We start from the raw sequence: 14936 nt of genomic DNA on the forward strand, positions 1-14936 counted from the left end.
AATATCACACCTGGTGGATGTGGATTCAGTACCAGGAGGATACCCTGGAGATGGCAGCATGAACAAGTACAAGGTGCGTTGAGATACAGGCAGCAGCTGTAACTCGAGCTCAACCACGTTGAAGGAAACATGAAACTGGGGCAATCCACTGGGTAAAGAGGACAACAAGGGCAGCTTGCTCAGGGCAAACAGAAGCATATGGGCAGAGAGCCCGCCCAGACTGGATTCCAGGGACACCTGTATGCAGCACAGCAAGTTAAGGCAACTGGGGAAGTAATTTATGCTCTGTAGCAGTTGGTGCCATATTTTACTCAAATGAATCTGTGAATTTTAACTTCAGACACTCTTAAAATAGATTTTCTGTTTTGTTTTGTTTTTTTCTTTTTTTGGCAGGGGGTAGTTTTGGGGAGGTTTTTTTTAGGGGTGGGTGTTGTCTTGGGCTATTTCTATCTCATACTTGGAAGATTCGTCTATTAAAAGTTTTCCAAAAAGTACAATTATTTACATAACTATGAGCTGAAAATGTATTTTGAAGGTCATTTAGTCCAGGCCTCTGATCAGAAGAAGGGACATCTTAAACAATTTAAGAGCAGCAGTTGTCTGTCTATGCTATTGTTAAGGATCTCCAGGAATAGATATTTGCCCACCACTTCCGCTGGCCTGTTCTCACAGTTATACTAGAATTACAAGCAAATGTTGTTTACTCTTTCCTTGGGCCTACATCAACACAATCTTGTTCAAATCTATTTCCATTGGTTAGCGCTCTGTGGACAGGCAACCACTGCTCATTTTTCTTAGTCCAAATTATTTTTTCTGTTTGTCAGCTCATATTTTTCTGGCCTACTTTTCTGGCTTAAAAATGCAATGCTATCAAGACTCTTCTCTTTACACAATCCTGGACTGCCTGAACTACAGACACTAATTACAGAGACCTTTTTTTTTAACCACCAGGTAACAACAACCTACCAAGGATTTTATGAAGCCCTTGCCAATGCCATTTCCAAGGTATAAAAGGAAATTAGCAAGTCAGACAGAAGGGAGAGGAACAGTTAGGGAGTCCATGAAAGTGCAACAATGCTAACGAACATATCAAGAGGACTGCAATATATTTTGGGAACTAACCTTTGGGAGAGTATTAGTGAATCGGAGTAATAGTGAGTAAAATAAATAAAGCAGGCAGTTACTAGGAGAAGGAGGCTGAATGTCAGACCAGTTTCACAGAAGGGAGATCTGAAATGTTTTAGTTCAGTGAAAACAGTACTCTTTCTCTTAGGCAGATTAAGATAAGTCAAGGAGATACTGACTATATGAATTTTATTTGCACTGAGGACATAAGAATAAATTAATTTATGTCAGCAGAGAAAGGATTTTCATTAAATTTAAGGAAGAAATTCTGCCCAGAAAAAGTTGTTAAACACTTAAATGGAATACTAAGAGAAGGGGAGAAAAATAAATATGAAATTGTATTAGCTTATACAGGCATCTTTTAAACACAGGGGAGATTCTTACACGTGAAAGAGTGTACAGAGGATACACAGTCATTATTTTAATATTAAAATAGAAGGAATTACAAGTTCAGAGCACGGCCTCAGGAGTCATGCAGCCTTGGTTAGAATACCAGCTTTGCAAATTCCTAGTGGGCCTCAGTTTTCACATCTTTAAAAATAGCACCTACCTTATAGGTTTGTGGGGACGATTAAATGAATTAATATGTGTAAAGAACTTAAAATAGTGTCTGACACAGAGTATGAGTTATGTACAATTTTGCTATTGTTGTTGTTCTTATTGGTATTAGTAGGAAAAAGCCCAATGACACATTGCCAAAGACAAAGAATGATTATAGTTTCTATGACTGAATTGTAGACAATAATATGTTTATCCTTGTCTTTTTCTTCCCCCTATGCTTGCCTTCAGCTCAATCCCAGGGCTAGTAGTCAAGAAATGTATATTCTTGTTCTCTCCTCCACTAACCAGATGTGCGATTTTTTGTATTTTAAGTCACCAGCTCTCAATGTGCTGGTTGTTTCAAATTCTGTTAGTTCTCCACTCTCTCTCAGCTAACCTTTTTCTCCAACACTCCTTTTTCCCCAATCATCTTCTTTTTTCCTATCTCCTGTTCCTCTTTCTCAGTCTTCTGTCTCATTTTCTCAATTATCACACATCCCAAGCTTCACACCTTCCCTGAGGCCTCATCATCCTTCCACCCTTCATCTCTTATGGGCAGAAGACATGCCAAGATTATACATTTGGCACCAATCCAAATCTATATTGCCTCTGTTTCAGGATGAAACACATTTTCTGTGTCATGCAAACAGGGACTTTGTCCAGGATGAATAATGTCCTGAGTCTGGGGGAGGGAGAGGCACCCATCATTCTTCTTTATTTCCAGTGACCTCTGGGAAAGGGGACAGCTCTCACTAACAGTCAGAGAGGAGCACCATCCCCAGATGAAGGATTACTCTAATTCATGAAGCTCTACCTCTGCCTGTACTTTGATGAAGGAAATCAAGGTAGAAAGCTGAAGAAGAGTAAACAGTGGATACAATTCAAGAAAAAAAAAACTTTAAATGTTATTTGAGTCAAAAAAATATAAATTGTGGTAGAAGAAAATCATATTGTTTTAACTCTACAATTCTAATCTGAGCAAAGGTGTAAAAGGCCAGAGGAAGAGAGAATTAATGATGCATATATCAAAAAAATTCCCATATAATGATAGAAACTGACCAATGAGGCATGTTCTGAAACTTATAAATGCCTCATTTAAATATTAAAAACAAAATTTTGTATAGATTCCCTACCTACTCTGGTAAAAGAGGTTGGGGGCTATTACTGACTTTTTAAAACACTGGCTGGCGGTTTCAAAATATTTCTATGGTGGTCTTAGCTTATACTGAACTCACTGGGAGCTCAGTAAGTTTAACCTCCTGGTTTTCTAATGTATGAAAGTTTTAAAGAAGTCATTATTAATATTAGTTTAACTTTTTTTCACCTTTTTGAACATAACTGTGGCTCATTCCAATAGATAGTTAAATAATAACTATTATTATTTTATAATAATAAAGTTTCATCGAAGTAAATTACTCTTGGTAACTGTCAGAGAAATCTTAAAGCAAGACAATACATTTAGTCTTTCATACAACCCCCAGGAACAGTTGGGATGTTGTTAATCAATAGTATGAAAATGCTACTTTGCAAAAACCTCAAAATCTCTTAACACTATGCCTGATCACAGAAGGTCATTTGTCATACTTTAAGGATAAATTTTTTCGGTTTCTAAGGTCTTGTATAGAAAAAATGCATATATAGACTATTTTAAATCATAAAGACATTTTAATGATATGTTTAACCGATATATATTTTTGAGGATTTTAATATGATTTCTAAGACTTTTAAATAATATCCTTCTTTGCTTACATTATGTAATTTTCTTGTACACGTCATATTTTTGTGTTATATCTCTGTTTATATGCATATACACAGACATACATTTATGTATCAAAAAACAAATGTCTCATTATTTTAAAATATCTCAATACTTTATTCACAGAAAGTTGGCCCAATTTTTAAAATAGGGGTTCATAAATATATCCTCCTGCACATGTAATTGTGCATTTGGGTCATGAAATGCAATATATAACTTCCTATTTTTACAATGTTTTCAACTGGATAAATTAAACATTTAGTACCTTAAACATCACATATAGTAACTTTAAATAAGTAACTATATTATTTGCAGAAAAAAATCAATTTTTCACTCAAGACAAAGAGCTTAAGCTGGAAGGTAGTGTCTTCCATACAGCAGCTATAGTTACAGGCTGCCATGCCAGCTACTTCCCTAAGGAAACTCCAGGCATGCTTAATTATAGAGAGACATCATTACTTAGAAGAAAAACCTAAGTCTTTAATTTCCTTGCCTCTGCTGGACTGGGGCGGTTCTTTCTGCTGAATCCAGCAATGTCTGAGTAACATCTAAGCTTAGCTGGTTCCACATACAAGGCCAGGTATTGTTAGGTCACAAACCACAGTAACTCCTAAGCTGTGATTAGTGCTGCTTCCGTTATCGATTGCCATCCACACAGAATTCATTATGTCTATAATTAAACACAGAAAGCCCCTCCTGATGTTAGGATGCTAGTGACGTAACTGTTCTTCTTGGCAGCACCTCTTGTAACTTTTAGACCACCAGATCCCTCCTGGGAACCAACCTGAGAAAATGCTATTTGAAGTAGCACTTGTTCCCATAATGTGGCATCAATGTATTTCTAATTACAGTCCAGATAGTTTTGAGCACAAGTAACTAGACAAGAGTCCAGATCAGCACTTCATCTTACCAGGTCAGTCTTACTTTCCTCCCACTTCTTTCCAATAATAGTTTCTCATATATACCAGAAATAGCATAGAGAATATATCTTTCTAACTCTAAGAACTACTCCCCAAGTTCAATTTTAGGCAATGCGTTGGGAAGCCAAACTCACTTGTGCAAAAAGAGACACTGTTTTCTCATTATGTAATTTCAGTTAAGTGCCCAGTGTACCATCATCTATATCTTCAGCAGAACCATGTTCTGACTCAGCAACTCTCACGAAGGGCCTACTTAGGGAACAAGCCTAGGTCTTTACATTTGTGCTGAATCACCATGGACTTTGCTATTTTCAATAATTTTATCTCCTAGAATCTGAAATAGATAAAAACTGTGTTGCTTGTTTTTGGAAAACTAAATATTTTCATTCAAAAGATCAAGAATTATTTGTAATATTCTTTAGATGCAATATACTGGGGCTTTACTCCTGGTTACATTAGAGTAGAATCAACTTATTAAGCATAATATGAATAGAAGGCCAACAAAAGAAGCAAATAAGCAAGCATTATAGAAACAAAGTGTGATGAATCCTGACAAGCTAATCCATTTCTTTACTATCATGACATTAGGAAATGGCACTAAATTTAAGGGTCTGCCACAATCCTCAATTCTGAAGGCTTTATTATAAATTGGCCATTCAAATTAGCACCAAGTTAACAACTAGTGAATACATTTTCAGCAGCCATTACCTGTCTGTTAAAACACACAGGTTTTGTCATATAATGGACAGAGTTGCCTGCTGGGGCAACAGACACACCTGGGCTCAAATTTCATCTCTGCCATTGAGCTATGGAACTTTTGGCAAGTTAGCTTTTCTAATACATACATAGTTTTAACATTTGTAAAATGGGAATTTTATAGAACCTATCAAGTACGATGTTGCAGGAATAAATGAGGTAAAACAGATAAAGTATACTTTGTATACTTTGTATACAATGCCTTTCACTCAGTAAACACTAAATAGTAAGTATAATAAATGTGATTCTGAACAGAATGATGTTAAATTGTATTCACATTCAAGAAGTGCTTATGGCACCGTTAAAGTAGGGGCGCCTAGTGCATCTTTTGAAACAATTTGATGCCTAATATTTTGCGGGAGAAATCATGTATATTTGTAGATTTAGACAGTATAGTTGGGCTAGTGATTTTTTTTCCAATATCCAATCACTCATTCAAATATTTGAGCTTTTACAACTTACTGATTACTAATTACCTAAAATACCAGCAGTTGAGTTATTCTAATTAGAAAACATACATTGCTTGAATGGATTGGTAAGACTTTCACTCAACAGATGAAAATGTAAAATAAGAACCTATGTTTTATCTTCATTATAAAAGCACAAGAAACTGGAAACAAGTTCAAAGGTTGTAAGGTATTTAAAACAATACTCTCTTTCCTTTCTCTTAGATGTATTCATATAAAAATACACTTGCTCCCTGGAATGGTCATTGGATTTATGTTACAAATATTTGACTCTTTTGCTAAGATTTATAATTATGGATTTACATTAAGGACCCCTTTGTAAGTAATTTTTTATACATATTCAGTGCATTAGTATTCACTGAGCAACATTCCTTTCACAATCTGAAGGATTTTTTTTTTCAGGTAGAGCTTATATACAGTAAAGTACATAAATCTTAAGTGTATAATACATGCATCTTTTCAAATATATATGCCCATGTAATCACACCCAGATCATGCCAAAGGCTCCACTGTGTCCTCTTCTAATCAACATTACTAAAAGGTAACTTCTATTCTGACCTCTATCACCATAGATTAGTTGTGTCTGTTTTGAACTTCACATAAACAGAATCATGCAATACGTACTCATACAGTTGCTACCTTAAATTACTAATTTCATTTGTTTAGATTTTACACAGGAGGAACAAGGGGACCACTGTCCTCTTTATTCAGCTTGTCTATATAATGTGTCAATAGGTACTAAGAAAACTCCACCAAATCTTATACCTACTATTGAGTGTAAATGATCTATAATTCATCTAAAATGACCTCAAAGTAGATTTACAGAAACAAGTTTAACATTTTCACTATTAACATTCACAAATCCTAGAGCCACTATGCTGCTGCCATTAGATATTTCTTCTAGATTTTCAAGTTTTTCTGAGAGTTTACATGTATTGGCTACTCATAAACACTCTTTGAGTTAGGTTATTAGCAGGGGTTCACAATCAGCAGTAGTCTGATTAGGTGTTTCTCAATTTGCAATCTTGGAAATTGAAATTAGGACATTAGCAGCCTTACTCTACTTTTAACAGCAACTTAGAGGCAATGCCACACCTGGAATTTAGTTCTTCAGACCCCATGCCACATTCTGTTTACACACATTGTGGAAACAATAACATTATAGGAAAATAATCTGAGAGAGCATTGTACCCATTCGCATATTCAAGTGGAAATACATGAACTCCATGCTTAAGAGGGAAAACCAAAAAGCCGTGCAATTGCTGAAAAGCTCTAAAGCAACTAACAAAAAAACCCTTTTTTTCCCAAAACTTAATTCAGACATTTTAAGACTTACTACTCAGCAAGGACCACACACACTTACCTATTCCTGCACTTCCAAGTAACAGAAAGGGACTGAGACATAAAATTATAGAGAAGTACACAAGGAAAAAGTACAAGGGTTTTGCATAATACTGTGATGCATAATGAACTAAAATCTTTTGGAATGCAAAAATGATTTATTCTGAATTATGTCAAATATACTTGTGCAATTTTTTGAAAGTACAGTTTACGTAACAACGTCTAATAATAGGTTTATTATCTCCATAATAAAACCAAGCCTGAATATCTTAATAAGGCCTAATTTTCAGTGTATATTTATAGGAGTTAACCCTACGAACAGTGTAGCCACCAACTGCTCACTGAGAAAGGGATATGGAATGTGGTTCCTGTTTTCAGAAACCAGTGTGGCTCAGAGTCCTAATACTCAGAATGCAGCTAAGAATAACAGAAATATTATATAGTACCTGTCCTTTTTGCAGTCAATCAGGAATTCCTTAAATAACCATTTAATTATCCCATTTCATTTAATGCTATCCAAAACTGGAACATGATGTTACTAGCATATATGATTTTACACTAAAAATATAATCTGTTTATAACTATAAGAAATCTTTCTTGAGCTTTTTAAAGCTCAAGTATCCTAGCTTCTCTGCAACATACATGTAAATAACTTTAACTTATCAAAAAGCCTCAAAGACAAAATATAAATAGGATAGATCCATTAGATATATATACGTATACATTAGGATAAATATAGTAAAAATCACTAAGTACAGGATTGGGATGGATAAAGGTATTAGTTTATATGGAAAGTGACAGTTTTTACAAATGCCTTTGTGTTAAAGGCTCACTTAATCATAATAAAAATTCTCAAGTAGAATATGATGTTTTAAATATTTTGAATCACAACCAGACATGGTTAACATTAGAGCACAGCTGTGTAAAACAGAAATAGAGGCTCAATCTGTTTACTCTTTGCTTTTCTTTATAAGCTGAAACTTTTGGGCTAATCAAGCAAGGATCATTATTACATTAGAATTCCTTTTAATTGAAGAAGAAAATGTTCCATATTTAAATTTTGCTTGACAGTAGCCCTAAAGAAAATAGTATCAGTAGAAGTAGTGGTGCTGGTGGTAGTGGTGATAATAGTAACAAAAATAGCAAGTGGATACTTCAAAATATTTACTATGTGCCAGACACTATTCTAAGAGCTTTACATGAAGTCACCTGCTTAATTTTGATAAGAGCCCTATGAAGTAAGTACTATTATTATACCATTTTCACAGATGACAACATTGAGGAATAAAATTTGAGTGTGCCCACTTAAACCAGGCAGCATGGTCCCACAGTCTGCATAATTCAAATGCATCTCAGAATAGTTAAAATAACACATTCAACCTCATCTGTGGCATCTTAGAATGGTAACTCAGTTTTGATTATTAGTTTATAATCAAGATAAGCTTATTCTGATAGATCATTGTTATGCTTTAAGAGCTTCCCAGAACATTTTATCTAAATCAAAATTATGAATTTATCCATTCCACTCAAAGCTTTCTCAGCACAGGTGATCCAACTTTTCCTCAGATGGTAGGCTTCAAACAAAACTGGCAAAATCTCTGAATCATTTTTGTCTAGTACCTACCTATATGGTAACTACTTACAATTTTTTAACCTTACGAAAATTATAAGTATCTATGTAGTACTTCCCTTTATTGTAGCAGTTAAAATATTGAAAGCCTAGAATCAATCAATCAATATATACTGTCAGAAGGAAGGCATGTTGAGCGAGGTACTTGGGGGTATAATAAAGTATGGCACTGCCAATGCACTCCAGGAGCCTACAGATTCGATGGGTATATCTGAGAGAAACCATATGATAATCCACATAAAGGGTTCAGATAATGCATTTTACAAGTAGAACCACAGTGTCCCAAACAACAAGTGGCCTTAGAGTTCTATACATAACCAAGCTCACAAAGATTCTAACTTCCTTAGAGAAAGAATCTTTTCCTCTATGTCCCCTGGTTCAATCTACAGATTACAGTGTGTGCTTAACAAATGTTGTTGACTGTCAGAAAATAATGCTTTCTCTTTTTCTCTAGGCCCCTATCAATCTGGTCTCTACACTGTAGTCAGTGACATTCTTGAAATGTAAATTTGATAACGATACCCTCCTCCTTACCTTCCACACTAAACTCCCTCCACTGCTTTTTCATCATTTTTACAATAAAGATTAAAATCCTTGACATGGGCTAGAAGGCCCTACATGACCTGGCCCTACTCCTCTCTCTAAGAGCTCCATACTCAAGGGCCTTCCCTCAGTTGTCTGAATGTGCCATGCCATCTCCTGCACCAGGCTTCTGACCTAATATTTCTCCTCTGCCTTTACCTGGCTAATTCCTTCTCAACTCTCAGATTTTAGTTTAAATATCACCCCTAAGGGAAATTTTTTTTTGATTAGGTCCGTTCACATTATTTTAAAGTTCTCAAATTACCATGTACCTGTCCTTCAAAATACATACCATCATTTAAAGTTTTCATTTATTTATTTTTTAATTACTGTGCCTCCACAAAGAAATGTGAGGTTTCTACCTTCCTATTAAGGTAAGAACTATTTCTGAGAGTTTACTCACAATTGTATTGCTTGGGCCTATGATTCAGGCACATACAAAGCACTTAGTCAATATCTGTTAAACAAAGAAAGGAATGAATGAATAAATGACTGAGTGAATATGGTTGTCCGTCTGGCCACATTAGTAAAGTCATAGAAAGCAAAGGCTTTATTAAATGATATCTATCACACTGTCATGTTTAGTGATATTAAGCAATCAGCCATCATAAGCCATATGTGTTTCTGGCTATTTAAACAGAGGAATAAAATTGATACTCAGAGTCTAGTATGAAATTTTCATATAAGGGACCCTAAAATGCATAAAAGCTGGACCTGGAAGTCGTAAAACATATAACTTAAATTCTCATTGATCAGTGTTTTATTCTCATTTTTAACTGGGTAGCCATAGAATTCACTAATTCTTTTAAGCTGCTAAGAAATTATTAGTCTCCTTAAGTAGAAACTTATTAAATAATAATGGTCCCAGGGCACTTAGATGGGTATGATTCACTGAAAAAGCTATGTACCCTATAAGCATCCATCATTCAGGAACGGTGACATTCTTGTATAGTGACGTCTGAGGCTGACTCTCAGGGACAAAACACATAAGTTAGTTCTGTTCCATCAGCCATATATATATATATATATATATATTTTTTTTTTTCTTTTGAATAATCCCTGAATCTGAAAAAATATCAAACCTAATAAACTGGAAATCTTATTCAGCAGACATGATAAATACAGGGCTTGAGAATAAGGGTGTTGGCGCTCTTACCCAGGCTCTGTCACTAACCTGATCATGACACATAACTGTCCTTGTGTTCTCTTTATATCACCACATAAATAAATAAATAAAAACTTGCTAGACCTGCCTGAACAAATAGAGCAAGGATGAACATGAGCTCATTAAATGAAAATATTCTAGAAATCCATAGATGTATAAGTTGTTTAAAGACATTCTAGAAAAAAAAATATTCTTATTTTATTTTTAATAATTCTTACTGTATTTTGAATACAAAGGCAACTAAAATAATATTAGACATTTTCATTAAGTTAAAAAAAAAGAAATTGTAGTTGGGACCAGATATAATTTGAATATTGTTTAATGTTTGCTGTTAATTTTTTCCCAAATTTTCTCTAATGATTATGGATTTATTTGTTTTTAAATTATTATTATTTCTTTAATGTGGCAATCAGTGCAAATACTGGCTACAGGCAGGGCTTTGTTTATACTTCATCTGAATAGAAATCATCTATCCCTAGCCATCAATACATGATTGGTGTTGGGAGAGGCATCCATTCGCAATTAATTATTTAATAGTCACTTGACACACATGAAACAGGGAAAATAAGCAAAATGGAGCCAATCCTTCTGGGGAGACCAACTCTGCCTTTATCACTCCATCACCCATTTCTGTGATAATCAAAGGAACCCAGCCTTTTGTTTCCTTTCATGACTAGTGGTGATCTTTGCACTCCGTTTTCATTTCAAATTTTCAAAATGAATCAATGCTCCAGAACTATCCTGATGGATTTTCTTTTCTGGGTTGAATTACCTTATGCATCAGGTAGCATACTGTTCAATTATATATCTAATTCCAAATTCTTCCTCTCATGGAAAGAGCTAGCCACTTGCAAAATGCATTTCAGAGCTATCTAATTCTGCTTCTCTTCAAAATATTACTTCTGCCATGCTTTCTCCACTCTTAACTGTTCCTGATTATGCACATCCCTGGATTCCTACGTTAAAAATGCACAGAAAAATAAAAAATTTTCATTTAAAACACCCTCCCACACAGGACAAGCTGTCATTGTGTCATATTTGTTTCCTAATTTAAGGAAGGAAGTTATATCTCATGTGTTCTTCGTTAAATTGCCGGCTCTGTATTTTAAAGCAGCACTGGGATACTTAGAGCAATTTGTCCCATAAAATAATGTCCATTTTTAATTCATTTCTATTTATCAGTGCAGAGGTATGCAACTTCAAATTATACTATAGCAAACCATCAAATATAGCTATCTTATTCATGGTTCACAATTAAGTTAGATTTGGTAGAGAAAAAGCAGGTACTGTTTTATTTTTGGAAAACATAACTATAAAGCCTGATGCTAAATCCATGGAAATTTACTGATCAAGCTGAAGTGCAGTATAGGCCATGGAATACACAGTCTTCTATAATTACTTAAGACAAGATACATGAAAACAAAAACCTTCGTGAAGGCAGAAAGCAATGAAATAATGTTTTACTTTTTTTCCATTAGCCCATGATGGCTACAGAACTCTCCTAATGACCAGATTTTTTTTCTTCCTAACTCCCTTTGCTGTTTTAACAATTACAAATTTTATCAAGTCTTCATTTCTCTTAAAGTCAGGTAAGAGAGGACTGCCAAGTCCAATAAGATTTACAAGGGCTAGTTCCCCTTAGCAGTGTCAGCAAAAAAAAAAAAACCCAACAACAACAACAACAGAAGACATTATACAATAAAATACAGCCATACATAGAGCTTTTGTCACTACAGCTTTCAAAATCAGATTTAACAATTCACCTTTTAAAAAAATCAGCCACAAATGCCATTTATCCGTGTGTTGATTGCTTTGATTTGACCCATAAGCTATCTACTTTAAACCTTGACATCTCAGCCACAGATACATCCATATTTCTTCTTTTTCATATCACTTGGTTTTTGTTCGAAGGCTTTCCTGTGTTTATACAATATTTCTCCTTGGTCACTTTCGTGTAGCAACATTGGAGAAACACAGTAACGACTGAATTTTATGTATAAAGGGGAGAAAATAAAACTTATAGAGATATGAGTTTTTTAAATTCCACACTGTTTCAATCCCTAAGAACAACAGGAATTACAACTTGGCCTCCACTACTCAGGTAAATATCATTAGCTGAATATCCTTGGAAAATCTCTTGCAATCCTTCATCTGCATCCCCTGTTTATTAGCCTGAAGAAGCTTCCCAGTCCAGCAACGTCTAAATTTCTGTACTATTTATCCTCCCAAGTCATCTGCTAATTGAGAAATATGCTATTTAATCTCTAACATTTCTAAACATGAGCTGACCTCTCTCCCATTTCACGAAACCACAGAAATAATATAATTTTATTAAACTGACAAATGTTGGACTTGGACATAACCAAAGAAACTAACATTAATTCCAAGAACCCTCTTCCTTCTAATCAAGGAAACCCTCACAAGCCCTCCCCCGCCCCACCACCTTTTCCCACAGCCAGGAGCAGGTCGTATCACTTTTCTTGTAAAAAGCACAGCTGTGCTTATGAATCCTGTCTCCCTTGTCCTTTACCAACGAGTAACTACGTGGGGATATTCAACCATGGTGAATCTCTCCTGACTTCATTTTTCACCAAACGTGTGCCCCATCTTCTAGATGCTTATCTGCATCACACGGTGAAAATAGGTGTAGTACAGACTTAGTGGTGGTAGAGGAAAAGCACAGCGTACGTTCAGGTGCGCCCCAGCCCGATGAAGATAGGGAGCGGCTGGGCAAAGAACCAGAGGATTTAAGAGAAGAGGTCATTCTATTCTCCCTGCCACTTGGAAGGAAGCAGGGTTGGTAGAACGGGCTCCCGGGAGGAACTGAACCTGGAAATGGGAGCTGCTCAACCATGACGAGGATACCAAGGGAGGGGCTGTGAGAGGTGATAAGGCAGAAACACCCAAAACAGGTCTTCACCGCGACCCTATCTGAAACACTCTCCAGAGAAGGAAGCCCCCATGCACCGGCCCGGGCCTGCCTCGCCCTGCCTCCCCGCGCCCTGCCCAGGCCGAGGCCCCCAGGGCTCAGACGTCGTCGGGCCTTACCTTGGCTGCAGTCCTTGCCGCGGAAGCCGGTTCGCGAGCAGTCGCACACCGCCTGGTCGTCCACTACGGAGCACACGCCTCCGTTGAGGCACACCCCGCCCTCGCCCTCCTCGCCAGCCTCGCACGGGCTCCCGCCGCCGCTGTTGGGTGGCTCGTCGTCCAGCTTCACCTCACCGCTGTCCACCAGAAGCGCCTGTGAGGAGTTGACTCGCACGTCGCGAATCCACCCTTTGAAGGGCTCTCGCTCCCGCACGGAGGCCAGCGTGAGCTTGAGCGCCGCGGCGCGCAGTTCCGGAGGCAGCCCTCCGACGAAGAGGCCGCTGAACACCGTCATGTCCCGGCGCTTGGACTTAACCTCCACCCACTTGGCCTCCACCTGGTCGATGAAGAGCGTGGTGTTGCGGAACTGACGTCGGATACGCACGCTGTGCCACGCGCCGTCGTTGACGGGGTTGTCGGCCAGGAGCGTGGCGGGCTCAGCGCAGAAGATGGAGAAGCTGAGCTGCAGGCGGCCGCCGCGCGTCAGAATGAGCTCCAGGAAGTCGCAGAAGCCCTCATCGTCGAAGTAGAGCACTAGGCCCCGGGCGCTGCGCGTCTTGAGCTGGAAGCTCATCTCGCTCTCGCAGCAGGCGTTCCACTTGGGGAAGCGCGTCCACTGGCCCTCAGCGCCCGGGAACTCCAGCCCGCTGCCCAGCTCTGCCCAGCAGCCCAGGAGCAGCAGCGAGAGGCACACGAGAAAGCATCCCCCGCGCTGGAGAAGTGCCGTCCCCATGCTCGGAGCTGGGGTGCGGCGGGGGGGTGCCGGGGCCGACAGGGTCAAAATGGTCCTGGACACCGTGATGCAGAAATAGGGATCCGGAAATAATTCGGGTAAGGGGATGGGCAGGAGTGGGAGGGATGCACCCTCCTTTATCTAGCTCTTTTTTTCTTCTTCTTCTTCCAGCAACCCCTCCCTCTCTCCCTATAGTCCCCTCCCAACTGGAAAACGTAGATCCCAGTAGTACAGGGCAGCCACAGAACTTCCAGACCAAAGGGAGGATACACTTTGGAAGCAACGCTCTGGAAAAGGTGTCAACAGAACGTCAAGGGCAATCACGCATCCATTTATCGGTGGTGTCAACAGATGCTTCACTCTTCAAATACCGTCATCTGTCAGGTACCATCAGTGGTACCAGGCAAAAGGGAAGCAGTTCGAGTCACACTTTCCAGGCAATTACAAGAAGCCAGCAATGAACCAGGGTCCTTGAATGCTTGGTAATGCCTCAAGTGTTTCTCCTCCAGATGTAGTGTCCCAAACCAGAAGGGAGAAAGGGGCCCCTTGGCTCTTTAAGGCACCACTTATCAACCCCAGAGGAGCTTCAAAGGCCTGCTTCTTCTGTCATATCATGGACTTCCAGTACCACTGTAGCCAAAGCAGAATTCCTTGCACACAGCGGCCTCACAGGCTGGGTTTTACTTCTCTTTGTCCCTCCCCAACAGTAGGGTTCAAACACAGACGCTGTGAAATAGCCAGAAGCTGTTAGATGTGGAAATCACAACAGCTCCTCTTCTTTCCTCTCCGCCTCTGCAAGGCCAAGCTAAGATGCCAGCATATCAATTGGTTGTG

At 38.2% G+C, this 14936-nt stretch overlaps 1 protein-coding gene across 19 annotated transcripts in view; it reads right to left on the reverse strand.

Moving 5' to 3' along the window:
- Positions 1–14233, reverse strand: part of NRXN1 (neurexin 1) — a 1137515-nt gene extending 1123282 nt beyond the window's left edge. For 17 of the 19 annotated variants that reach the window (XM_060116683.1, XM_060116682.1, XM_060116678.1 and 14 more), the window contains exon 1: positions 13331–14102. In XM_060116683.1, the coding sequence (XP_059972666.1) occupies positions 13331–14102 (772 nt within the window). Of the gene's footprint in view, positions 1–12211; positions 12279–13330 lie in introns of all 19 variants that reach the window. The other 2 variants (XM_060116666.1, XM_060116684.1) reach the window with 2 other exon arrangements.
- Positions 14234–14936: the final 703 nt, after the last annotated feature.

This window comes from Mesoplodon densirostris, chromosome 14 (genome assembly GCF_025265405.1).
Source record: "Mesoplodon densirostris isolate mMesDen1 chromosome 14, mMesDen1 primary haplotype, whole genome shotgun sequence".
Taxonomy (NCBI): domain Eukaryota; kingdom Metazoa; phylum Chordata; class Mammalia; order Artiodactyla; family Ziphiidae; genus Mesoplodon; species Mesoplodon densirostris.